Raw genomic sequence first — 27800 nt, forward strand, 5'->3', positions numbered from 1 at the left:
GAAGATAATAAATAAAACAATATATATTTTTTAATGATTTTAACAATGAATCAACCAAATTGAAACTAGTTATGACTCACATTATTAAAAAAAAAACATTGAACCATTGACTAGAAGGTTAACAAAAGACAAAATTCTCAAGAATGTCGTAGGTCTGTTGGATATAAAATTTGAATCAGAAATTAATCATGGATTAAATCATGAGAAATTACAGCCCTAGTATCGGAAAATAATTTTAATAATTCCAGTTATGTTAAGCTAAGGTACCTGAATTATTTTTGTCTATAATTATAAAACTTCATAAAATGCCACTTACCTTGTATAAAGACGGATTAATGTGTTTTTAATGTAGGCCTTTTTAAAAAGTATATTTATTTTATTTTTCATTCACTTATATTTATTTATTGTTATATTAAAATTAAAACCGATGAAATCATAGTATTCACAGTTGTTTATTTAGTTGCCTAATAAAAACTTCTATATATAAACAGACTTTCGGTGCCTTATTTATGTTATAGTATTTTTTCCTACCGAAAACTTTTTGAAACGAAAGTGCATTTTTCCTATTTGGTGCAGAAATACATATAGTGTAAATATTTCTTTTTTAATCACAATATATTTGGCAACAATGTGTAATATTAGAATAACTGTATAACATTCTATCATTTTAAAGCTTTATCATTTGTCACTTAGTGTGTATATATTATTTTTTTTATAGAAATACTTCTACTTTATTTATGTTCAATATATATTTTAAGCTCTATTTTTGATTGTTATTATATATATATATATATATATATATATATATATATATATATATATATATATATATATATTATATTAATTTTGTTTACTGTATAGGTATGTTATAGCCTTTTTAAAATATGACAAATTTTTGATTAGAGAATGTTAGTAATTTAAGCCTTCTTACAACAATTCACTTGGAAAATATGACTTCTTTTTTGAGTATTACGCCATTTAAAAGGATTTATATAACTTATTTGCGGAGATGTAACAAAAAATATATACATCCTACAGTGCAGTCTGATTGGATACGTCGACGGTTTGATTTCCTTCTAGGCAATATTTCATCACTGTGCCATGACTACATTGATTCACTTGTTCCAGGTTCATAAACAGAAATATAACACCTAAAACAGCGACGGCAAGTCCAAACACAGCTACTCCTAAGGCTGGTAATTTTTCTCGGCTAAATATAACTCCATCTTCAAGCCGCAGATAGCATAACGCGGGCAAGACGTAAGCCAGAGGTACAGCTGCAAGTACTCCCTATAAAACATTAAATCTAATTATTTTAGTTACTTTGCACGTTTTGTAGTATTAAAGGCGTTATAGAGGAAAGTAACAGACAGACAGACTGTCCATTAACCGTTAATGCGGTATAGTAGCCAGATCTTGATTATAGCGTCCAGTGTGTGAGTTTAACAGTCAAATTACGATACTACTACTACCATTGGCCGACCACCATTCTCAGAACGCTACAAATAATACGAATATGTGAGAAAGTCTCAAAATTTATTCCCAACAAAACAGAGTTTAAAGTGTAGTTTTTAAATTACTAAAATTGTTTTGCGAGGATTCTTATGAGAGCCTTTTAATGATTGTATAAAGGTTATATCACTATTGTCTATTCTTTATTGTGTGTGTTCACAGATCTCAAAACCAGTAAAAAATATTTGGAAAAACTGATATGGGAAATTCATATTCTTCAGATGTCATTTGGTCTAACCTGGTCAAATCGTATAATGAGGAGTAGAACAAACAAAAGCAAGACCTGAAGATGGTAGATGAGATTCTGCCGAAACGTCGTCAAAATATTAAAGGTTCTTTTCAGAACTAGACGCGGTATAGATATAATTCAAGGTGTAAGGCCGGCAAAAGCAGCCTGAAGTAGCTGTGCATTAACATAGTCTAGTGGAATTTGGACAGAAGCTTGTAGTTCAGGGTAAACGGCCACGAAAGGGAGATTGCATTAGCTTAATTCCTTAGCTGTAAAAACTTGAAAAACCATTCCGTAAAGAGGTACAATAGAAATTTGGGTAGAAACTATGCCAGATACAATCGATACTCAAAAACAATTTTTATAACAACTATAAGCTGTCTAGATGGAATAACGACCACGTACATCTCTGTGGCTGTTTCTTTAGGAGGGAGACTATTATGGCCATCTAGTTTAAAGCTACCTGAATAGTGATCGAGTGAGACGGGTTGGTTTTTCTAATTTTCTATTTTCTAATAAATACGAATCTTCAGTGTCACTTAGTATCGCCCTTCAACAAGTCGCCATCCATCAAGTAAAATAGTATTTAAAAAAAAATGTTTTTGTGTTTCAAACCCTTTTAAAATGCATAACTTACATAAAACCATTTTAATAACAGACATTAAATATTATATCTTATACTCATCGCCCATGGAAGGTGTGTATTTAAAAGGATTTGAATGATTAAACATTAAATCGGGTTAAAGATTACTATTTTAAGATCGTAGATTACTATTTTCACTCAATTGGTCCAAATGTAAAAAGTAATTACTGTAATCCCTCGTTACACGAGGTCTCGCCAACTGCGGTTGTTTCTCTTTATCCATGGTTTCGCTTTTCAGGTTTAAGCTAGCTAAGTCCCGATTAACTATCTTGTTTTGTTATAACGCCTCAGGTGATTTTATGATGAAGCCAATGCTTGTTTACAAATCATTAAATCCATGGCCCTTGAAAAATAAAAATAAGGACTGTCGGTCTGTTTTGGAGAGCAAATTGTAATGTTTAGGTTACGATGACACTATTTATAGACTGGATAACTAATTGTTTCGTGCCTAGTATTAAACACTATTTGCCTTCAAAGTCACTACCATATAAGATCCTTCTGCTTATTGAGATAAAGCTATGCGCCCGGACATCCGGAGACCTTAAATTTAATCGACCCCAATATGAAAATACAATTTTTATCTCCCAGCACAATATCATTACATCAACACATTATCTAAAGCACATTTTTAGTCGCATCTTACAATTTATGAAAGCAGATCCTTCCTTGATTGTTACCAAGAAGTTGGAACAGTTTAATATGCTCATTGCATAACCATTATTAAAGATCAGTGAGTAACTTAAGACCATAAACTATAAATGCATGCTGGAAAAACTCGGTGCCGGAAGTTGTTATCGATATCGCAGCATTGCCGGACAAAAAGCCGAAGTCACTAACATTTTGCAAGTTATGCATCAAATACATGGAGAATGTTTTGAAGATCTTAATAGATGTTGAAGAAGTTTTACCAACTAATGACACTGAACTCTCAGAAGAGGAACTCGTTGAAATTTTGGAAATAATGAATTAAATGATGAAGATCATACTTCTCAAGATTTAGCTGGAAAATAAATTACGTTTTTGACAAAATAAATAAGATTTTGTCAGCTGCTCATCAACTGGAGGATTCGGTTTTGGACTTGGATCCTTCACTGGAACCAAGTATGGAGTTTCATAACCGTCTAGAGGGTTTACTACAACCGTATAAAGGAGCGCAGAAAGACATTAAGAAAATAATGAAAAAGCCAACAATTTTTGTATCAAAAATTTGTTTAGTTACATTTGCATTTTCTAAGTACATGTAACTTTGTGAATTGCGTACTATAAGTATCATTTTGTTAAATTATGTTTTTATGAGCAAGTAATACATAAGTTAAAATATTTTTTATATTTACGTACACTTGTACATAGATTTATTTTGATATTCTTCATTAATGAACAGACAAATAAATTCAACTATAAATCTAACAAAATTACATGGCCCTCTCCCTTAAATCCGTACATGTATGGATCCTTCGCCAAGAGCGGTTTCACCAACCTTCACCAACCCCCGCGGATAACGAGGGATTATTCTGGGATACTTGGATTTATTTAGTTTTCTAATAATTAAAATTGAACAACTGAATAACATCTAATATTACTCTAGTTTACTTACGTTAAGTTCCAATACTACACCTAAACAATCTGTTGCCATCGAAATCAAGTAAGTTGTGATAACTATGGTTAACGTAATTGCGTAGTGTACACTTTCGGGCATCGGTACATTCGGATCACGTTGCATGATGGAATTTTCTATCACTTCTCTAGTTACGAAACATTCGATAGGATAGGTCAAGAGAATTTGTATGCTGAATAGCAGTCGACTGACGTTCATGAAGTCATCATCCCAACAATAATTTTCCAAAAGGTCGCCTAAAAATTATTACTTCTTTCATCGTTCTACATTCGGCTAGTTTGTTATTTACCTTGGGAGTAAGCTTTAAAAGTTGAATAACCGGCAATACCAAACAAACAAGCGACGATCAAACTAGTGATGATGGATGCATGAGTGACAGTTTCCCATTTTTTCTGCGATGCGTCCGATATTGAGCTGTAGATCAGGAAGGTATTATGATGACACATGAAAGCTAAAAGTAAACATTGTTTTAGAGGTGATTTTTCTATACGAATTTCATTTTATAAAATCTTAAAAAATACGGGAAAAAGTAATGTTTCTGTTATAGTTCAGATTCGATATGAAAAATTTTATAACCTTAAGTATTCCATATATTTTAATATTTAAGTTGCTTAAAGCTAATTAGCAAGTAATAAAAAAAGATAAAATTGGATCCATTTTTTCCGTTTAAGGTTTTAAGTTATATATTTTCTGGGAAACAAAAAGATTTATTTTTTAACTAAGTGCTCATTCTTTCTATTTATCTGGCTCTCAACCAATATGTTGAATCTTAAACAACTTTGAATAAAGTAAGTCTTGTTGCTGGCGATCAGGCGCAGTAGTTTTAGCCTCGGGTATCGAATGTGACTCCATCAAAAGCCCAGTCACAACAACCTTTCTTCTCAACCATATTGTGCCTCCGAAATATCTGCAGAATATGATCGAAAAACTTCAAACCAAAAAAGAGTTTTGACAGAATATTAATCACCCAATTAAAAAAGCTCCCGCATAAGCAGCTCGCGGAATTGGCTAATATAATTAACTCCATCATGAAGCTACAACATTTCTTGGCGTCCCCGAGGAACGCACATATAGAGGTTATTTCCAACAAAGGAGCAAAAGTATCTCCATCTGATTAAAGGTCCATCATTTTTCTCAGTGCCATTTTGAAGCTTGCCGAGATGGTAATATTCTACGCTATCAACCCTTTCACAAAAGAAAACAACGTTATACCTGATGAACAATTCGGTTTTCGCGTTCACCATTCATCCGTCCATCAGGCTACTCGTCTGGCAGCACACATCCATCGCCTCTTAACCGACGCGAATAGCTTGAAGCAACTAAACTTTCGACAAGGTCTAACACGACGGTGTGATCGCAAAATGCGTACGGTTAGGCCTCCCAGAAGACCTAATCGCTCTCATCAAGTCCTATCTATCGGACAGATCTTTCCAGGTCAAGATTAGGAAAACTATTTCCACTTGAAAATCAATCAAATTCAAATCAATCAATCAGGTGGCGTACCTCAAGAATCCCCGCTGGCTCCAGCATTATTACAGATCAGATGATACTATTTCAGATCTGCCGAGAAAAGAGTACATTAGCGTCGCGTCTTACGCCAAAGACACTGCTTTCTTAACGGCCTTCAGGTTCGAGGATACCATTCAAAGACGTTTACTAGATACTTCAGAAATCAAGCACTTCATATCTTAATCGTTCCACAAGCAAGAATTCAGATCAAGTTCTTGTGAAAATGGGCTTGTTCTCAAGCTGATCGACATGCTGTCAATGCAGTCCAATGACTGCTGCCCGGTTGGCGGGTGCCATATTCCCAAATTTAATGCAGCATCAGTAGTGACCCGGGTACTATTAACTGTGTATTCATTATTTATTTTCATACTCTTAATCTTACATATATTTTATTTAATCCTATTGTCTCTTCCATCAAATAGTTTGATTTTTTCCATAGAAATCTGTGAAAACTATAGCTGTTAGTAGTACATGTCACATGCAGAATTTGCCTTCTTAAACTCGCCTTAAGTCATATATAAGACTTACATAATCACAAGAGCTCTCTCATCTTGGTCAAACCAACATATTATTAAGCCATTACCATTCTATTCTTCTGTATTGATCCCATGTATTTGAGTACCTGCAATTGCCCCACCCAGGTGCTGATAGTATTTACAATACTTGCGTTTGCAAAATTTAGTATTTTCCTCATTTATTCTCAAATTATATGGATCCGCAATGGGATACTTTACAATAAAGTGAGGAGTGCTCCACATCTCTATCAGTCAAAATACCGCTATCTAATAGTTATTAGCGTAATTTCTATTGTTAAATATTTTAGCATAATTGCATCTACTGGGGCAGTCCTCTCAGTACTTAGCCTTACCGCCCGATGGCGCCATTGTAGCAAGAGACATGTATATCGTGTAGTACATTCTCGTATATGGTTACTGTTGAAGTTTCAGCCGGATCAGACTCGAGCCGAATAGTTTTGTTTTGATTTTGTGACCGCGTGTTGACCATCCACCGTATTTTGTACATTTGTCCCCGTGTGACTTCTTTTTGTTTCTGAACTTGAAAAAGTCACTCACTCGCATCGCCGCTACGGAAGCCGGCTTTGGAGACATTGAAAAAACGTATTTTTCAGACGGGTAAAGAAGTTGAAACATCGCTGGATCAAATATATCGAACTATAAGAAGGCCAGTCTATATATTGAGAAATAAATAGCCACTATTCTAAAACTTTCGTTTTTATTTTGTAGGCTAAGTATTTGACGGGCCGCCCTCGTATATGTTATAGGGGATAACCACTATAAAATCAATGAAAAAATGATTGGGGAACAAAGTATTAGGTTAATAAAAAAAAGAAAACAAAAATATAAATGGAGACTGAGCAGTAATTGAATCAAACAATAATTTTAATACTACTGTGCTTACCAAAGGCCATAATGCCTATAGCTGGAACAATATCAGCATTAATAAATTTCCATGAGTGTGGATGTTCTGGCCTAAAAAATATTAGTTGCAAATTATATTTTAAATTATGTTTATGTATGTTAATATATGATATGTTTAATTCCAAAATATTGTTTTAAACAACATAATTTCAACATATGCATTCCATTAAGAAAAATTAATTATTTTAAAAATTTTTTGCGTTTTTAAAAATTTAAGAAGTAAGTTTCAATAATTTAGGGAGTTATAGTAATTTCACTTATTTTACTAGCGCTGTAAATCGCTGGTGGACTGATGGACACTATCTGACGAAAACACAGTACTCTGTAATATAAACATTGTAACATACTTTTTGGAAACAAGTTCCTGTTTTGTACAGCTTAGGCTCATAGATTCCAGTGAAATATATTTGTAGTTCATGATATCAGTTTCTTTTTTATACAAATTATATTATTCTAGAGGTCAGGACAAGTGGATGATGGATAATATTCTTGATCGGGTGTGATTTTCTCTGTTCCATTCCAAAAGTTCCCAAATATGTTTACAGTAAATAAAAAGGATACATTATACTAAATATTGGTTATGTAAGTTTGCCTTTACAACATATATTATAGTATTACATATTAAATAAAACAGAGAACTCACGTCATCACGATGTCGAATGTATTACCTATTTCATATTGTAAATTCGTTTTAAAAACAGACATTATTATTCCTTCTCATTTTATAGTAGTTAAAAATAAATATAATGCTGAAAATGTAAGCGAATCAACAAATAAAATTCGCCTGATTGTCAAATATCCGCAAAATTGTTGTTTTGGTCCTTTTCTTGTTTTGGTAAATTTAAAATCCCATATTTCAAGTACTCTCTAATACAGTAAAGAATTATCCATACTTACACAATATCACTCAGCTTCCCGATGCGCAAGAAGATGGAGAAAAGAATGAATCCTATACAGACCAAACTGAAAAATGATATTTTCGCCAGTTTAGCGATATCTCTGTACAAGCACAGCGGTATTGTTATGAAAATTGTAGCTATTAAAACTATCACTTCTCTTTTGGCGAAGATGTTTTGAGGTCCTATATCAGCCACTCTTACTATCACTTTAGTTACAGTATCCCCTACGACAACGTTGTATGAAACCATGGCTGAAAAAAATCATTATTAAAAATAGGACCGAATGGCATATATGTTTTTAAATTTGGACTTGATAGCGCTTGGTATTGACGGATATGTTTGTACCAAATTATTCCGAGATCAGGTGGTTTTACTCTTGATCAATATTGGGATATATATAAAGGAAATATTACATGGACGGTCGGTTCTTGATTTCTTTAAAATGAAAGTTTTGTATATTCATTGGTTAGCGAATCGCATCTATTGGTTAATAGGAAGAAAATCACAATTATCAGTGCATAATAAATTGTTATTATACAAATATTGAAACTTATATGGACACACGGAATTCAATTATACGGATGTTCATAATAAAGTCCTGAGAAGTACTGTGCTGTACCCAGGTACTACAGGATTAATTACTTACACCAAGACCTTTAAATCACGACTGTCACTCCTGATTCCATTCTCATATAAATATCGAAGTAGTACAACTCTTGGATAACACCGGAATAGAACACACACTCACAAGAATCAAATTCTTTGATCTTGTATAGTGTAGTGAGGTTCAATGATTCAAATGACTTCGATACAGAAAGTTCCGTACTCTTATAATATATAGTAGGGGATAACCACTATAAAATCAATGGAAATCTTCTTGCCTCTCAAATAATTAAACCGTGATGTTGAAACTGTTCATCATCTGCTAAACTGTTTGAAAATCCTTTGAGGCTTTGAGCTAGGTTTTTATCTTTGAGTTACACTTTGAGTTACGTTGAGATTTCATCACATCAAACAAAAATAATGAATGTCGAAAATACAATTTTGACTCTTCCATGATTAGCGTCAGTATACACTGAATGACTCAATAGAAAGTTGTTATTTTATTTCGCATTTTCAGGAATAGATATCGCTGCAGAATTTGAATTATTTATTAAGAATTTAGGATTAAATAACGATTAATTAATCTTAATATGTATTCTAACAGCTATTGTTTGCTTGCCGAAATTTATAGTACATAACTACGTATGTTTCAGATTATGAAAGTTTAGAAGATTTGTTATTTAGATGTGTGAATTTTTACATGGAGTAATTTATTACAAACAATCTGTTAACATTAAATACCATATATCTGTCATGATTTATCAATCATATTATTTTGCTTACCAATAAATGGATAGAAAAACTGCAGGGTCCCTAATAGTATAAATCCTGGTTTTCCAAAAGCAGCTTCCATTATCCCCGGATAAGAAAACCTTCCACTGATGTGTCCTGCTTTTATCATCAGAATCAAGGAGTAATCTGTGACATAAGCGACGAACACCAACAATATCAAACCGAATCCAAAGCCAGCTTCGTGTAATGCATATGGAATACCTACAAATATCATCTTGTTGTTCAGTTTCATTCTTATAGTGCAATTTATAAAACTTACCTATCACTCCACTACCTATTATTGAATTTATGAAGTTGAAACTTGCATAATGCAACGAGGATTTTTTATCATTTTCTTCTTCCTATAAGATATGTTATTTATCGATAATTTTACCAGGTATTTATGTAAGGTAAGGAAAATATGATCATGAATCAATAAAGACCTATATTTATTTAAAAGTTAAACTCACTTTAATCAACTGTTTCATGTCGTCAAATGCATTTTCATGGGAATCTATGCTACTACCCTAAAACAGACGAAAATTAATAATAATAATGGTGTGGGAAATGGATATCTTGAAATGTATATCTCAGCCTGTATCTTTTGTAATTAATTATTAGATATGCTTAGTACAATCTTAATTTCTAAATTAATTTATTATTGCTGTTCTGTTTTTCTACTTGCAGTAATACACAAGCAAGGCGAGTACGGTATAAATACATCAGTATGTATTTCCTGAACATTCTACAGAACATTCTATAAATAAAGTTATTCATCTAGTCAGTCAAAAGTTAGTGAGCTTTAAAAGTATATAATTCAGAAGGCCATTTTCACTATATTTTCCTATTTTAGCCAATGAAAATTGAAAAATGTGGAGCAGGCTCTTTGAAAATTGATGTTAAGGAATTTTTAAATAAATATTTATGTCAGAAATGGTTTGCGCATTTTCGAATCGACGGTATTTCGATATTAAACGTGACTCCACCCCGGTTGAATTCTTAAATCTGTCGAAGGCAGATTAACAAATTTCAACTTACGATCTAAGCATTCGGTTATAAAACAGTACTGAAGCGCCATGCTTGGGTTACACATGAAATATCAGTGAAAAATGTAATGACGTTTTTCGAGTTTTCGGTTGGGAATAGCTGTTGAAACGAATCGAAATCAAGTTTATTGGTATTTTTGAAACAAATTACTAACAGCGATGAAAAGTGCATCACGTAGGATAACACTGTTTTGTGCACAATATACTTGTTGATATTGGAAAGGAACTGTTCATCATGAGCTGCTCGAATATGGTCCAACTATCTACTTTCAACATCTGCGATGGAAGCAAATGATTTTTAGTTGCTCAGAAAATATTAAGAATACATTAGAAATAAACAGAATTAGTGAACAGGAAATGCCCTGTCTTCCATCACTAACGTGCTAGACCACAAATATATTTAGTGACTTAAAAAAATTGCAAAAATTGGCAAAAATTGACAGAAATTTTCTTAGTGAAGTTTTGATGCATTCATCTTAAATACGAAACAATAAAAAATCAATAAAAACCGAAATTACTTATTCTTCAACTCATTATATCGTTAAGTATCAAAATTAATTAATTAGTTTGATAACATATGACGTATCTATTCGATTATACCACCATTTATTTTCAGATTTAAACAGATATACGCGTATATAGTTATTTTAAATATAAAAGGCTTATTGATCTGGATATATCGCTTTGTTGAAAAAATATTTTTTTGTTAACTTCTCTATATTCAGAAAAAAATTTAAATATATCTTTTTATCAGCTTTATAAATATATCGATATTATTTAAACAATCCTACGATGCAAACTTTATTTTATCCTATGCGTCATCCTCATCATTATCATCATACATCATCAGTCGGAACTTTAGCTTCTCAATCATTATGCTGCTATTGGTGCTGCAGAAATTCAAATGTTCTTCACTAAATCGTGCCAAAGCGGTCGGCCCAATTGTCCTCGGACAATGTCAGTCTCATATTTTTTGATCACTTTTTAAGATTTTGCTCCATGTCTTTTTCGCAGCTGTTAAAAACGCAAAATAGATGATTTTAGTAATTTTGCTGACGTCATATAATATCGTTTTAATTTTGGTTGATTTAATTTTTTTGGTTCTTTCGTTTCTTCACATTTTTTTCTGAAAACCTTTATATACTGTAGAAATAATAAAGATTTTTAAGAAATAGTAAATACATAGTTCGGTCCCGACCTTCATTAAGTCAAGACTTGTTTTTTCCGTCCCGAAAACGAGTCTCTGTAAATATCAAATAAAAATACATCTGTATTTTTTTACAGTCAACTTAGGTTAACGGTTTCAAAAAACTCCCAGGTACGGGGTACGGTGAAACCGCCAACCCAAAGTGAAGTAAATACGTGCTCTCAAACACAAGACGTCCCACGTTTTCCAAAAAGGGAAAAAAGTGAAAGTTAGTGAAAAAAACATTTAATAATAACAATACAACATAATGGATTTGAATATGTTACTGAAAGAAAATGAAGAATGAAGAACGAATCACGAGCGTCTGAACCAACAATTGTTGTAATTAACTAAGGATATGGCTACTATCCGTTTGCAACTGCAAGGTCACCCGCAAGATACACCAAAAAGGCCTACTAATTATGCAGAAGACTACTACATTGATGAAGAAGAACTAGTATTAGAAGTAGAGGAACAGTCTGACTGGACCGAAGTAACAAACAAGAAGGATAAAAAGAGGAAGAAGTCAGAGATGACGCCTTCGCCAATCGCAAAAGTGCTATAAGCATTAAAAAAAAGTAAGAAGGCAAAATCTCTCTGCCCCCTCCGATCAAGGTAAGCAATGTTGGCAATTTTAATTTATTTAGATCACAAATAAAGGGAGTAGCCACTGACCGAGTGCAGTTTAAAGCCTTGTCTAAGATGATATTAACGTAACCCTTAGTAATGAGATGAAGAAAAACAATTCGTTCATTATAAATAATAATATACCACAATGCACAAACTGTCAAAATCTTGGACACACTAAAAATTTTTTCAGTAGGGAACCAAGATGTGTGAAATGTGCCGGTAAACATCACACAACTCAGTACAGAAAATAACGCAATAGTGTAGCAATATGCGTGTTGTGCAATGAAAAAGGTCATCCTGCCAATTATAAAGGATGTGCAGTATATCAAAATAAAACTCCTGCCAAAGAAAATTACAGCATAACAACGCTTAAGACAAATTGACAAAACCAAAAACTCTGAAACAACATCTACCGTTGAAAATAAAAATCCCAAGAAACAGCAAGACCGTCGGTCAAAAATATAAACGCCACCAAAATATCAAATGATAAACAAATAGATACGAAACCGCAGGAAGCTACGGCCAACGAACCAACTATCGTCGACATGATGAAATTGCTCAAAGAATTCCAGACTGAAATGAGACAGAAATTCAGTCAGTTAGAAGACAGAGTGGAAAAAATGGAGAAATCCGGATTGAAGAAAACCACCCAAAACAAGCTAAAGAAAAACAAAAATGAGTAATTCGTTTTAAAAAATTATAATTTGGAACGCAGACGGACTAAAGCAAATAGTCCGGGAACTAGAATTATTCTTGAAAACAGATAACATAGATATAGCTGTCATATCGGAAATACATTTTTGTAAAAAAAACTACATTAAACTACGGGGTTATGATGCTTACTGGACACTACACCCCAGCGAACGGGCTCGGGGAGGAACATCTTTAATAATTAAACAAAATATACAACATTTCGAACAAGAAGAGATTAAAAATGAAGAAATACAAGCTACGATAATTATTATCGCAAAAAACGGGGCTGAAATAAATATTGGCGCTATATATTGTCCACCAAGACATAAAATGACACAACAATATAAAAATATTTTTTCAAAATTAGGCCCAAGGTTTATTATTGATGGAGACTTTTCACGAATAATAACACCTGGAAAAGGAAATGAATTACTCAACGCCATTAACCTTACAAATTGTAATTATCATTCAGGGCACGAACCCACTTACTGGCCCACAGACAGTAATAATGTCCCAGACCTGCTGGATTTCTATATTATAAAAGGCATCTCATTAAATCAAATTAGTACAGGAAGCTTGTTCGATCTAACATCTGATCGCACTCCAGTATTGTTAACACTGGGCGCGACAATCCTAAGAAAAGCAAAAAGGCCTAATCTTACCAACAAATATACGGACTGAGACAAATTCAGATTAATACTGCAGGAACAAATCAGTTTAAAAGTAAGACATAAAAGTATAGATGATCTTGAGTAACAAACCAAAAATATAACTGAACAAATTCGGTCAGCTGCAAAAGATGCTACGCCAATAGCAAGAGAGAAATCAGAATATGAAGTAATTTACCCCCTCAAAATTAGAGAAATGATAAAAGAAAGGCGAAAAGCTAGAAGAATATGGCACAGAACGAGAAATGCTGCAGACAAAACTACGTTTAATAGAATTAGTAATCAGACGAATCAAAAGATCAAAGCATATAAACAGAATTGCTTTCAAAATAAGTAAGTGAATTAAGCCCACAAGCAGACAAAGATTATTCGCTATGGAAAGCAACTGGAAGATTTAAAAGACCAATTATTGGAGTACCGCCATTTAAAAACGATCGAAATCAATGGGTCTGGCGCAATGATGAAAATTCTGAATTGTTCGCACAATACTTAGCTAACTTATTTCAACCTAATGAACCCGATGTAGATTTAAATCTAATTTCTATATTGGAAGTTGCCACTGAAATTGATAACCTCAATCCTAAAAAGGCAGCTAGTATAGACAACATTTCACCTGGATTAATGAAAGAACTGCCACGAAAAGCAATCATCATGTTGAGATATATATTTAATGCCTGTTTAAGGCTGAAGCATGTTCCGGAATGCTTTTAGGTGGCACAAATAATTATGCTCAAAAAACCTGACAAACCTGCAGAACAAGTCCAATCTTACAGGCCTATTTCGCTACTACCTGCAATATCAAAACTATTTGATTAACTAATATTTAAAAGTATCAAAAATTTTGTAATTATACCAGATTTCCAGCTTGGTTTTCTAAATCACCATTCAACAATCGATCAAATGCACAGAGTAACTGCGGCTATTGAAAGAGCTTTTGAGGAAAAGAAATACTGCCCTGCAATATTCCTGGATGTTTCACAATTTTTTGATCGTGTTTGGCATTTGAGATTAATCTGTAAGATGAGCAAATTGTTACCACGTAACTATTGTCAATTGCTGGAGTCATATCTTTTCGGAAGAAAATTTAGAGTATCGCACGAAATGGCGTTCTCGACATTTAAAACTATTTCGGCTGGAGTTCCACAAGGTAGCGCCTTAGGACCTCTCCTGTATCTGCTCTACACTGTTGATATTCCAACAACAAAAGAAACACTACTTGGAACTTTTGCTGACGACACAATTATTATGGCAAAAGATATATCTCTGCCTAGGGCAAGTGGCAGTTAACAAAATCTGCAAATGGATGAAAGATTGGAAAATTCAACTTAGTAGCTCCAAATCTGTCCACGTTAATTTTGCATTGCGGCGAAATAATAAAAACTTAATTATATCACTCAATGGATGCTCGATTCCTCAAGCAGAATCATCTAAATACCTTGGAATCTATCTTGACCGTAGGTTAAATTGGAAACATCACGTTAGACAAAAAGCAAAACACATTAGAACCAAAATAAAACAACTATACTGGTTAGTCGGAAAATATTCTCAACTTGATCTAAAATCAAAGAGGTTTATCAATTATAAATAAATACAATTATAAAGCTAATTTGTACCTATGGGGTTGCACTAAAAATTCAAATCAACTAGTCATACAACGCTGTCAAAACAAGGTTCTTCGACTGATTACCAATGCCTATCGCTACGTAACCAACGAAAAACTGCACGATGACCTGGAAATCAAATGAATTTGCGAAGTTATCCAAGATTTCGCCTTCAAAACTCCAAAGAAGATTACTAAATCATACTAACGTGGAAGCAATACAACTGCTGGATGTCAGGAGATTGAAACGAACAAAACCATACAAGCTTATATAAAGTGTATACCTTTAGTGTAAACTATAGCTATAAGTTATTATAATTGAGGAATATATATTGATGTATTTTCTCGCACTCGTCTTGCTTGTTAGTTAATCCAAGTACATAGGAAAAGTAGTAATAAATTAATTGTAAATTAAGATTGTACTAAGCGTATCTAATAAAGATGTTATAAAAAAAGTAAATACATTATATTGTTTACGATATAATATATCGGATTTTGTACAGTAATATGTAAGTTTTTGCATTGCAAATGTGTCAAAAGTGATACGATTTTTAACAGAGGTAATTTTGATTTGTAAGGCAAGTAATTATACGGACAGGCGACAAGGAAGAGTTGGACGAATATCGAAACGAAGACGCATGTCAAACACTTCGAATATTATCAAAATCATGTTAGCATTTAGTTATACACGTTTGCATCTAAACAGCGGTAGTGAATTGGTTCCCTTGGAAATTGAAACTTAGAGATTCAACGAGAATCTATTTGTCTGTAATGTATTATAACCTGCTCAAGCTGAAAAAGAAACCGTAACAGTTTATCGCTACTGGCTAAAATGTTTGTCTCTGTAGAAAAAACAAAAGTATGAAACACTATATGGAAGGTTCTACCTCAGCCGCCGTATTCTCCAAATTTTCCTCCGCCCAACTACCACTCGTATTACCAATCAATAGTATCAATTTCGCGGGCGGCTCTTTTAGCTCTCTGCGATTGGTGTGATGTTAGAGGTGGATCGCCTGCTATCGTCCCCATATCATCGAGACTGGGTTAGAGCAATTTCAGGAATTCAGGTATTTGGTATTAGTAATACAAAATAAGAAAGTAGCATCTACTGATCAAGTAATAAGCCGAATTAACCAAGCTGCAGGAACTTTTGCTTCCCTAAGATGGTGCGTTACGATAACAACTACCTAGAAGGAACTAATGTAAATATTTTCGTCTTTCCATCTGTTTCATTTGTATTCATAATATGTGTATTCATAATATAGTCATATTTTTAATATTATGTCAATTTTCAAAAAACTACATATACTAGGAAAAAGGCTATTCACTACTTTGATTACCATGATAAGTAAATAATTGACACATTCTCAACCAATCGACGAAATAGGGATAGTGATCAAGAAGGAACTTCGAATTCTGTTATGGGTCTAGATATTTTTTATTGTTTATAGCTAAAATTTGGCAAGGACGAATTCAAAAAGCTTGATGTGAAAAAGGTTAACTAGTGATAATAACTGACCGATAGCTATAAGCGGAAGAAATTAACTTAGCTTAGATAGCAGACAAAGCATATAATTAAGAAGTTTGTATATTTTAAAATATAACATTTTATATTTAATATACTAGTGAAAAATGCTTTTAATTTAATAAAATTACATCTCCTATGTTTTTCATGAAATTAACTCGTTATATTCTCGTCTACCTTTTTCGTTTAAGTTTTATTTTTATTATACTCTTTATTATCCCCCCTTAGCAGTTTTAAAAATGTTTTATTGTCAAAGTTATTATTCTGTGTTGTTTATTTTAAAAATATATGTAGAATATTGTGAATTAGTTGCTTAATAAATATAAAAATTTACAAAATACAAATCCTATATCATATAAAGTTGATGATAATGAGTTCATATCAGCGGATCCTCAAATATATCTGTGTATAATTGTATATGTGTATATATTAAAACCAAAATTACTTGTGTATAAATTATACACATGATATTTCAAAGAGCTCGCGAACAAGCCGAAAAGAGCAGGTAGGAGCATTTTCAGTTTATAAAGGAAAGTCTTAGACGTGGAAAACGTGAGATCATTATTTTAATTGATTTTCATTCTATTTTCTACTATATACACTTGCCCTCACTCCGGGCAGCTTCAGAAATCGAACATTTGCTCCTAAAAAACATTAAATTGCTTCAGGCCGCTTATGGTGGTTCCATTGGCTGCGTGTGAGTACGCAATGATTGTTAAATTCACATGAAATCCGAGCTCCACTGTTCAACATAGTAGTAAATGCAATTAAGCGAATATACTTAAAAAAAGAGAACGTTCAAAATTATGTCAGAAACTTCTTGACCGATCTAATGACTTGCTGATGCAGACTTTGAGGCTTCAAGGAATAATTCGTATTGGCAAAAGCAAAAGCATGAAAAACTGTCAAGAATGCGAAAATCAGAACAAATAGGCATATACGGCTGTAGTAAGAAGACGAATCACTCATGCTGCAAGAATTTTCAAATGAAAATCAAGTCCAGATTCAAGAGGTTAATCAAGCCCTATCAAGACTAAAATCTGGCACCTTAGTATACTTATTTTACTAATTTTTCTGTAACACTTCAAGACTTTCTTCTAACTCTGCTAGTCTTTTATAGTTTTTCGAAAACGAAATTGTTTGATTTTGGAATTTCCTTATAAACCTTTGTGTCGAAATCGACCTTTAGATGGAAGACGGGAAAAATGGCAAAGAAAAATAGATATTAGATGATAACAATTGCTACTCAAGACACTGTTGTTTTTATGAGAGTTTGATTGAAATATTGATAATGCATTGTATATATATATATATATATATATATATATATATATATATATATATATATATATATATATATATATATATATATTTATATTATTTTTGGTAATGATATATTATCAGACTATTGACTGACAGTATCTGATTAACCTTTCATAGATTAAGGACAACACCCAAAATCAAACGCCCACAAGATAGAAAATATGGGTCGATTTCGGCGAGGGCGGATAAAAACAGAACTAATTTACAGGGAATATATGGTGTGATTGCCAATTGAACTTACAATGAAATTTACAATATATCAATTTAGAATCATAAAATTTTAAAATGATTTCGTTCATTTTTAACAATTTTAAAATAAAACCTTGTTATTAATATTAATGTAGATGTATTTCTCATTTTTATCTAATAAAAATAAAAAATTTTACTCTAATAAATCAATTTAATATGAAATTAATATTTCACGTCATATTATTAAACAAATGATATTATTGTTGTTGTTATTTCTTTGTAAATCTTTACACAACATAAATTACATTATGTGTATTTAAAGTCATATATTTTTAAAAATTTCTATGTAATTGTCAAATGTAAAAGGTTTGACCCATTCACTTCAAATGTGACCTGTTTTTTGACGAATCTAGAAAATTATTAAAATTATATTTTGTAATTTTTCTCCTATTGTATAAGAATATAAAAAAAATACTGAAAAATGAAGCAAAAATTTAAGGTTCAATAAAATTAAAGGTGAAACAACTTTTAGTAAAAGGTTCTACGTTATAGACATGTTATACATTAAGTTGCTACAAGCAAATAAAGCGTGAAATGATCTCGTTTTATTTCTAATGAAAATTACTTACCCTGTCTTCGGAAAATTGAGCATACTGATTTCTGTTGCTTAACATATAACTATTTTCGTTGGTTATCATTTTATAGTTATGTAAAGTTGGTGTTGTTGAGTCTATTTATTATTATTTGTTAGCACCATTGGTTTTGTTGCTTTTCAATATGTTTATTGGGTATTTAGAGTATGTATAATATTTAATGTTTTTAGTCAATCGTGAACGTGTTACTGTGTTTCACGGCTTTTATAAGAATATATTTTGACAAACAAACTTGACGGGTGTTCTTTAAAGGGGCATGTTTTTATGAATGGAGCCAAAATACTACTCCAGCCGGAAAACATATATATTGATTTTTCTGCTGACTTGCGTCTTCCATTGAATTCTGCGCTATATGGACCATTCTCAAAAATATTGTCAAAACGTCAACACACTATTGTTTTAGACTTTATTCTCTTAAATGTTTTATGTCAGATTTTAGCTATAAGATAATATATAGGAATATCTAATCTAATCTCCAACGACTGTCACGTGAGACTGAGAGCCATTTTTGAATATTAGACCAGGCCCTTTGTATAACATTGTTTCAATGTTAAAGAGGACAATTTTTCTTCACAATATCGTGATTTTTTATTATAAATCAGCTTGATCAAAACACAAACAATCTTTTAAAACATGGATTACATTTTTAAACGTACATTCAATTACATATTTTGAGGGAACTGATTTTATATTAAAGTGATTCACTAAAAATTAATGTTTTGACGATGTATCAGAACTTTAGACATTGAGTCAGAATGAAAAGTGATTTGGATATTGGATTAAAAACATGCTTGTTTTTACATATACCTTAATGAAGTATAGTTCCACAAACAATAAGGCCATTTTGTTAAATAATTTATATTTTCTTGTTTTTATTTGATCCCATGAAATATAAAACGTAAGCTCATATCAGTATACTGGATAATGATGTTACGAATTAATATACTTTTTAGAGAATGATCCACAAGGGGCGTGTCTCTTTATTGTTTACGAAAAATTTTATTACAATAGAATTAAATTTAAATTTTTATAACAATATTAACATGTTATGTGTGCCTATGTTATTGTTCTATAATTTATTTATATACATTGTTATTTAATATATGATAACCATTTTATCATGTTGTGGTTTTATGTTTTATTTTTGTGGCATATTTGACAGGAATAAATATTTTTAAGTACTGTACAAAAAGAATAATAAATATTTTGGTGTGCAACCTAAATTGCTTAGATACGTATGAAATATTTTATATTTTCCTCTCAACCACAGTTTATTTATTTGCATACTAAATATTTATAAATATAAAATATCAGTAAATCGAAATGTATTCGTTGATTATTAACAACATCTGATTATATTAAAATTATATTTAAAACACTGCATATATAGTCCTATATGATTAACGTATAGCTGCTATTGATCCATTTTCTTATTTTCATATATCGAAATGTTTAAAAGTTAAAGTGTTAAAAAGGGATTTTTAAATAACTTGGAACTGTTGTTAAATATTTTCCTTGGGATGTAAATACACTTTATATGTTAAAAGTACTTACTTTTGCTCATCTTGATTCTTTTGCAATCTCTTGATTTCCTAAATGGCAGTTGGACTCCAAAGGTTTAAGTAATGCTATCTATATTCTACTATAGTATGTATACTATCTGGGTTTATATAGAGTGGGGCAAAAGTCTCGCTACCATTTTGGTTATGTGACATTTAGCTCAGTTTCGCTTTAACCGTTGTATTGTGTAGATGTGATGAGTGATCAAGCCCATTTTCTTCTCAGTGGCCACGTCAATAAACAGATCAGTCGGTTTTGGAGGACACAAATTGCTCAATTAATTCATGAAACATCATTGCATCCACTAAAAACAACTGTATGGTGTGGTATTCATGCTGGAAACATCATTAGTCCCTATTTTTTTAAAATGACCAAGGTGTTACTATTACCTATTATTGTTATTAGGTCGTTGCTATTACGCTGAGTGGTACTAAGACATGATTCGAAATTTTCTTGTGGCTGAAATGGAAGAGCAAGGATTAGAGGACATGTGGTCTCTGCAAGATGGGACCACAGTACACACAGGTCGTTCAACAATTCAATTATTGAATGACGTTTTTCTACGAAGACTAATTTCGCGAAGTGGAGATTTAGTATGGCCAGTCAGATCTCCGGATTTAGCAGCACCAGACTTTTTCTTATGGGGTTTTTTAAAATCAAAAGTTTATGTGAATAAGCCCCAACCGATTCAACATCTTAAAAACAATACTCGTCACCAAATTGAAGAAATTCAGTCTCAGATGTTTCAGGATATCATGAAAAATGCCTTAAAAATAGCATAGCATAGCACAGCATAGCAAAGTTGCATAGCCGTCACCATTTAGCCCATATAATTTTTCAATCATAACGAAAAAAATATGTAAAGACCAAATAAACTTTTTATGAAAACCAAACGTACTTATCTATTCTTTGAGCAAAGAGATATGCAATCAAAATGGTAGCGGGACTTTTGCCCTATGTTTTATATGCTATTTTATTAGGTCCAAAGCTATATGGTTTCGAAATTGAATATCGGTATGTTTTTATATGATACTTGATATGTTGATACTTGCATTGTTGCTATATAAACTGATTCCTACTATTATATTCATAATTAACGGCATATAAGCATATATTAATTTATTTTAAGAAATTGTTTTATTTTACGGAAACAATTGGCGACTTGCTGAAAGACGATACAAAGCCACACTAAGTGTTCATATCTATTAAAAAACAGAACATCACACCTCACTCGTTCACCATTCAGATAGTTTTAAAACAGATGGCCGAATAGTCAGGGCCGTATTACATAACATATACGCAGCTCTTTATCTGTCAGAGTTCCTTCTGTTGTTTATGTAGTTCTCTTCAGTGTTGTCTCCAATAGTAAATACAGCAGTGTTATTCGAATATATAGCATTATAGATATTTTTATTTGTGGTATATTTTACGTGTAGAACAGGTAATTAATTATCCTAGCTCCAATATACTGCCTTGAGGTAGAGCTGATTTAGTTTATTTTGTTGTTGTGTAGTGTCCCTGGTGTTAGAGTTTACTAAACTCCCTTTTAAAAAGTTACAGACAAAAATATTAAGAAATTGCTTCTCATCTCGTTTTTATTTTTCATATTTCCAATTTTAAGTAAAGATTTGTGAACAATGGACACAGAATGATTCTAAGATCAGCCCAGACGTGTTCATCTTCGAAAGGGACATAGTTTGAGGGATATAAATAAAAACATGTCTAGTGAAATGAAAATGTTTTGCTACTAATCGTCTTATAATGTAAAGGAATAATAAGGTCGCATTGAAGGACAGTGAAGAAACACAACATTAACGTTGTATTCAAACTATACTGGAAGAAGTAGCATGCACTTTTTAACTCCAAAAGTAAGCATGATCTGTAGATGGTAATGTTAAATATATTTTGGACTAAAATTTTGAACACTAGTTACAAAACAAAGTATATGCGCTTACGTAGATCTTTTCGTAAGAGCGCGTTATCTCAGACCATTAATTCAAATAATAAAAATGCGCATGTTCTAAACTAAAATTACTATCAGTTTACTCTGTCCTAGAGGCATATACAAGGTACTCTTAGACAGTGGATAAGTGTACATAATAGTAACAGGGAGGATGATATTTTTGTTTTATATGCGCTACAAATAAATATATTCCAATTAAATAAAAAAAACGGCCAAATAAAGCAACCTGGAATCACCGTCAGATCGGTGATACGAAATATATAACCTAACCCAGGAACCCAGCGGATAGCAGTGAGGGTTAAGAGTTTAGCTCGCCGACAATAACGTACTGGAATAGAACCTAGCTGGGACTAAAGGTTCTTTTTGAGTTTATAAAATAAAATAAAGGACAGTGTTCGTTAAAATTAAGTGAGTAAATGTTTTTTGTTTACATTTGAAGCGATATTAAAATCGAGAGTGAGTGATTAAAATATTATTAACGGAAGTTATTTCATTTTAAACAGTATTTTGTGTTTCGGCAAGTCTCGATAAAAAAACGAATTAAAATATATTTAGATTTTTAAAATTACAATATTGATGTGTGTTGAAAAAAAAAGGGAAAACAAATTGTTCTTGCTTAAGGACTGTTATTAACTGTTAGAGATACGGTATAACATTGTATTAAAAGTAATTCTAGAGGTTGTTAAGATTTTCTGGTAAATTTTAGTGGTATTCACTTTTGATTAATTTCAGGTTTCATTAGTAAATGCATTTTTTAACAAAGCACTAACCAAATATTGCAACTAATAAATACGTTAATTTTGCATAGAATATTAACAGTTATAAATAATAATAATTTCATATAATTTTAATTGGGACACATGGGATATAAGACAAAGTAAACAGCAATAGATAAATGAAAGTCATAGGAGACAAACTAAAGATGAGCTATCTGAAATAAATGAGATTTACGTTAATAAATTATTCTTTTAATCAACCTGGTATATTTATTGTTATTGTAATATATATTTTAGGCGAGAGATATGGATAAAAGATGAGGATTAGATGAATACATAAATATTTTACATAAGTATGCAGGATCTAAAACGAAACTGAATGTATAATTTGCATAGAAGAATTATTAACAGTACATTTGTAAACATTTTAAAGCATTGATAAATCTTAAGGTGTTTAATAATTATTGCAATAAGATCAGTGACTATATGACATTTTATTCTTTGAACCTTTTATGGATTATTTTGATTATTTACTTTTTAGACCTAAGTTTTGGAAAATCATTAGATAATTTAATGATTATAAATACATTTCTTTAATATATATTTTAAATTGTAAAAAATAAATTGCGTTCGATATTGTTTTTATTTTAATAATATTTTCCCTGTTTAAATATACAAATATGTATTACTTCATTTGTTACTCCATACTTCTGTTTTGAAGTTGTTATAATTCTGAAAATAATCTTACATATGATACTAGTACACTCTCTACTATTCATTCTTTTTTTTCCTACTTATTAGAATTGGGCTCTTTTATCTATATAAAACAGATATTTGCATTATTGACTGACCACTGAACGGTGATATCTGCTTGTTTAACTGGGATAATCTGAGTACCTTCTGAAGGTATAAACTGTAACTATTGTGAAATTTCGGATGGTGTTAGTTAGTAAACTTTGTACCTTTGCAAAAATCAACAATTTTAATTATAATGTTTAGAATACATCTTTTGCATAATATATATGGTTCCTAAACATTCTCGAAGACACAGATACTTCAAATACCTTTTTAGTTTCTGCACAAGAGACTTCTTACTTGGTGAGTGCAATATAATCAAAATTATAATAAAATTTATCGTTAACTTATAAACTTTATTTACTTATTTATTATTACCTTGACAGGTTAACAATCTTAATTTCTTAACTATTTAATAAATGTATGTGTTTTATTATATATATAACCTATTGAAATGTTGACTATATACAGTTTTCTGATAATTGTATCTTAAGGATAGTTTCATTTTCACATTGAAATATGCCTGTAAAGTCTTTTTCGAATTTTTTTCTCAGATAACTCAACATATTTTTCCGAACCTCTTTCATACATACATTATAAAGATCAAAGTCCGAATTTGTTTTTAGACAACCGTCTATACTTTTATTGGCATTGCTTTGCATCAGATTGCTTTCATACAGTTTTTCTCTAAAACAGTAAAAAAATATTATATTTAAGCTAATTGTCGATTGAAAAAGATATATACGATAAAAATAGAGAGTTCATCGATAAAAAAATATAATCACTCACAAAACTAGGAATAAGTGAGTGAAAGTTTAAAAATACAAAGCGCATCCATAATCAAAAAAACCTGTAATAATAGTTTCATTTATCCTATGGAAATTGTAAAATCTTAAATAAGCAAACTTTATTTAACAATTTTTTAACTGAAAATGAACATAAATCGCCTCAATAAATAGAGGACGTCATTTATAGTAGACATAATCACTGAAGATGAAAAAATTGATATATACGAGATCTGGAAAGGGTACTTTCAGGATTTTCTTTGTCATACGAAAATATATAGCGACTAACAAGAAACCAAAATGAGCGTAGAGATAAAAATTGAAGAATTAAAGAATGTATTGAGAAAAATCAAAAACGGAAAAAGCACCTAGTTGATATAAGTACCAAAAATGCCGATAAAAGTGAGTTCAATTATAGGTGAATCTATTATGTGCGAAGCCATGAAGATACACGAGAAAATTATAGAAAATCGCTCGTTGATAAGTCGGCTAGAGATTTTCAAAACATAAGCAGGACTATGTCAGGGTGGAAGTTTAAGCCCAACCCTGTTTATAATACTAATAGATGAAATAATAAAGAAATGTACATGACAAACAAACGTACGATACATAAAAATATAGGAAAAATTAAAATGTTGGTAAAATGAACTAATAAACCAGAATAACTACAGAAAATTTTTAATGGATATCAAAAGAATATGAAATGATAATGAATAAAATAAAACAAAAATTGTGGTAATGGGAGAGCTAGAAGTAATAAGTATAAAATTGAGAATGTAAAAATACAACAAAGAAGATTTAAATGGATGGGTATAATATAGAAGATATCAGAAGATGAAAATGAATTCAAAAATTGGAAACAAATTTATGAAATGTGTTTGCACATTACTATAAATAGCAATTTCATAAATATAAATATAATAAAAATATATAACAAAAATTAGATATGGCTCCATTACGAAACCTTATTTTAATATTTTGACATATAATATTCATAAATACCTAATCTCCCAAACAATATTTCCGTTTGCATTAACATTACAAATCACATCAGTACAGACCGTGAAATATGTTTCATTTTTGGACAGTCCAGAATACTCTAAAAGGGTACTGAGAAATTCTTCTAGAATTTCCGAGTCTTCGCTATCAGGTGTCAATGGACCATCTGATTGGGCCTAAAAAATATTATGGATTATTTTATGTATATATTAATTACATAATAACTTGAAATAGTTTAAATTGTTTCGCAATGTTTTGAACATAATGAGCATTATCATCTTTTTGAGGCCAATGATAGCTGTAAATGGAGTATTAAATACTATTATATTAAATACTATTCCAAACAAAGAAAACATAATTATTAAATTATATTATGACTATTCATAAAAATTACGAACTATGTCTTGTGATAGTATCATAATGCCAATATGACAAAAACTGTTTTTTTTTCAAAACTGTTAAACAATATGTGGTAGATGTTGCTGAATACAGTTCACTTAATCTGTCCCAATTTGTTTTGGCCAAAAATGCATAACGTGGTATTTTCAGTATTTTGAGAAAGTCTAATTATTAAATGAAGATTGGATTGCTTCAAAGGATAATTAATTTGAATAACTAATAAATGATAGCAAAAGATAATATACTGTAATGAACAGTAGATATTATGATATGTCGTTGATGATGGCAACATAATTTATTGAAGAATTCTGGTAGTAAAATAAGAATGAAAATAATTGCTTATGTTTTTTTTATGATTAACATCACTTAAATTAAAAAATCAGCATTGGCGCTAATATTGTTATTCGAATATTAACTCTTATTAATTTTTTTTATTCTATCTGTTCAGTCCAAGGAGTTTTATTATTCTTAAATTATAATGTTTCTTTTGTATATTAACCCTATAAATTAATTTTAAATGGTTTACTACAGATGGTGTTACTGTGTATTAAATCGTATCGGGTATATTTGTAACCAACTTCGTGTTGAACACTTATTATCAGGCATTATTTTTCAATATGTGTCATTTCGTTGAGGTGTGAATAAGAAACTTTTTCAGCACGTTAAAAATATCTAAATTTGTATTGAAATTGCGTTTTTGGAAAATTTTATTTTTTTACTTCATTTTGAAGAAATAGGCAGCTGAAGGTCATTGTATGTTGGATAAAGATTATGGCAACCAGGTAAATATTGAGAAACAGTATTCGGGTCTCGACATTTTAAAAGTGGTGGTCTTGACACCGAAGGAAAAAAGCTCTGGGCAAGAAAAAACTTTTGAAGACGAGGATCACTCTATGAAACCATGAGTGGGGATCGCTATCAACTACAATTAATGCGTTTGAATCGAGCACTGCACGAAGAGCTATCGGAATATGAGCAAAGACTCAGTGTAATAATGCCCGACCATATATTTCAAAATCTGTGAAAACATATTTAGAAACATTAAAATAGGTAGTGCTACTTGTTTGGACATGTCACCTGACCTGTCTCAGCTACGCTTCACTTTCAGAATAAAACTTTAAGTTAAGAAAAATCCTTTAAAATTAATTTATATATCCGATACAAATTCTAATGGTTTCATTAATTATTACATAAGGTTGAAATTTAAGAATTATGATAACAGAGAAATTTGTAATATTGCATATTTATGGATCCATTAAAATTTCAATGAAATAATTTTTTTATAAAAAAATGCTTTGCAGATTTAAAAAAAATAACTATTCAAGTAAAATATTCAAGTTAACTCATCGCTTACAACTCATAACCACAAAAGTTATTGTTTAAATGGTATGATGTGTTGTCTTTTGTTTATTTAATATTTCAGATTAGATTTCACATCGACAAAAATATAATTCACACTTGAGATTTGATTTTATTTTATGCGACTAAGAAATTTATTATTTTAACATATTATTATTTTAATGAAGATGTATCTTTAAACATTTTTGTCTTTTAACAATAACATCTACGTAAAATAATTGGTAACGCTTATAACACGTTCATTACAACAATAAGAATGAAATAAATTACAGAAAATAATTTTTACAAACTACCAGAGCAGAAACACTTACCCAATACACAAATACTATTACTATAAGCCCAAATCTGAATATATTTGACATATTGAAGAGTTCCTTGGTGTAGCTTGTACAGTAAACGAAATCATGCTATGCTTACTAACTGAGTATTATTTTTATCTTATCAACAAGTGAAATATATCAATTTATCATCGAGATAGAAAAGATTATTTA

The 27800-nt window shown here is 31.1% G+C and overlaps 2 protein-coding genes and 1 long non-coding RNA gene across 5 annotated transcripts; all 3 read right to left on the reverse strand.

Moving 5' to 3' along the window:
* Positions 1-945: 945 nt before the first annotated feature.
* Positions 946-20427, reverse strand: LOC143192828 (putative sodium-coupled neutral amino acid transporter 11). Of its 2 annotated transcripts, none has more exons than XM_076398542.1 (9): positions 20288-20427; positions 9691-9747; positions 9501-9582; positions 9233-9442; positions 7845-8097; positions 6928-6998; positions 4289-4450; positions 3979-4235; positions 946-1290 (listed from the first exon to the last, which is right to left on the reverse strand). In XM_076398542.1, exons 2-9 carry the CDS (start codon positions 9706-9708, stop codon positions 1033-1035), a joined length of 1311 nt encoding a protein of 436 aa, XP_076254657.1. In that variant the 5' UTR covers positions 9709-9747; positions 20288-20427; the 3' UTR covers positions 946-1032. The 2 variants fall into 2 exon arrangements, with proteins under 2 accessions (XP_076254657.1, XP_076254656.1); XM_076398541.1 differs by lacking the exon at positions 20288-20427 and adding an exon at positions 18710-18876.
* A 17-nt stretch (positions 20428-20444) lies between these two features.
* LOC143192830 (uncharacterized) lies at positions 20445-20821 on the reverse strand. Its single transcript, XR_013004886.1, has 2 exons — positions 20683-20821; positions 20445-20628 (listed from the first exon to the last, which is right to left on the reverse strand). It is a non-coding gene; the product is annotated as an uncharacterized LOC143192830 (long non-coding RNA).
* A 2267-nt stretch (positions 20822-23088) lies between these two features.
* LOC143192829 (uncharacterized) lies at positions 23089-27800 on the reverse strand. Of its 2 annotated transcripts, none has more exons than XM_076398544.1 (3): positions 27621-27800; positions 25555-25727; positions 23089-23187 (listed from the first exon to the last, which is right to left on the reverse strand). In XM_076398544.1, the coding sequence occupies exons 1-3, from the start codon at positions 27669-27671 to the stop codon at positions 23184-23186; spliced, it is 228 nt and encodes a 75-aa protein (XP_076254659.1). In that variant the 5' UTR covers positions 27672-27800; the 3' UTR covers positions 23089-23183. The 2 variants fall into 2 exon arrangements, with proteins under 2 accessions (XP_076254659.1, XP_076254658.1); XM_076398543.1 differs by lacking the exon at positions 23089-23187 and adding an exon at positions 24103-24454 and having other exon boundaries at positions 27621-27781.

The sequence above is a fragment of the Rhynchophorus ferrugineus genome, unplaced genomic scaffold (assembly GCF_030347505.1).
Source record: "Rhynchophorus ferrugineus isolate W39M unplaced genomic scaffold, kcgeb_rfMv2 rfM3, whole genome shotgun sequence".
Classification (NCBI taxonomy): Eukaryota; Metazoa; Arthropoda; class Insecta; order Coleoptera; family Curculionidae; genus Rhynchophorus; species Rhynchophorus ferrugineus.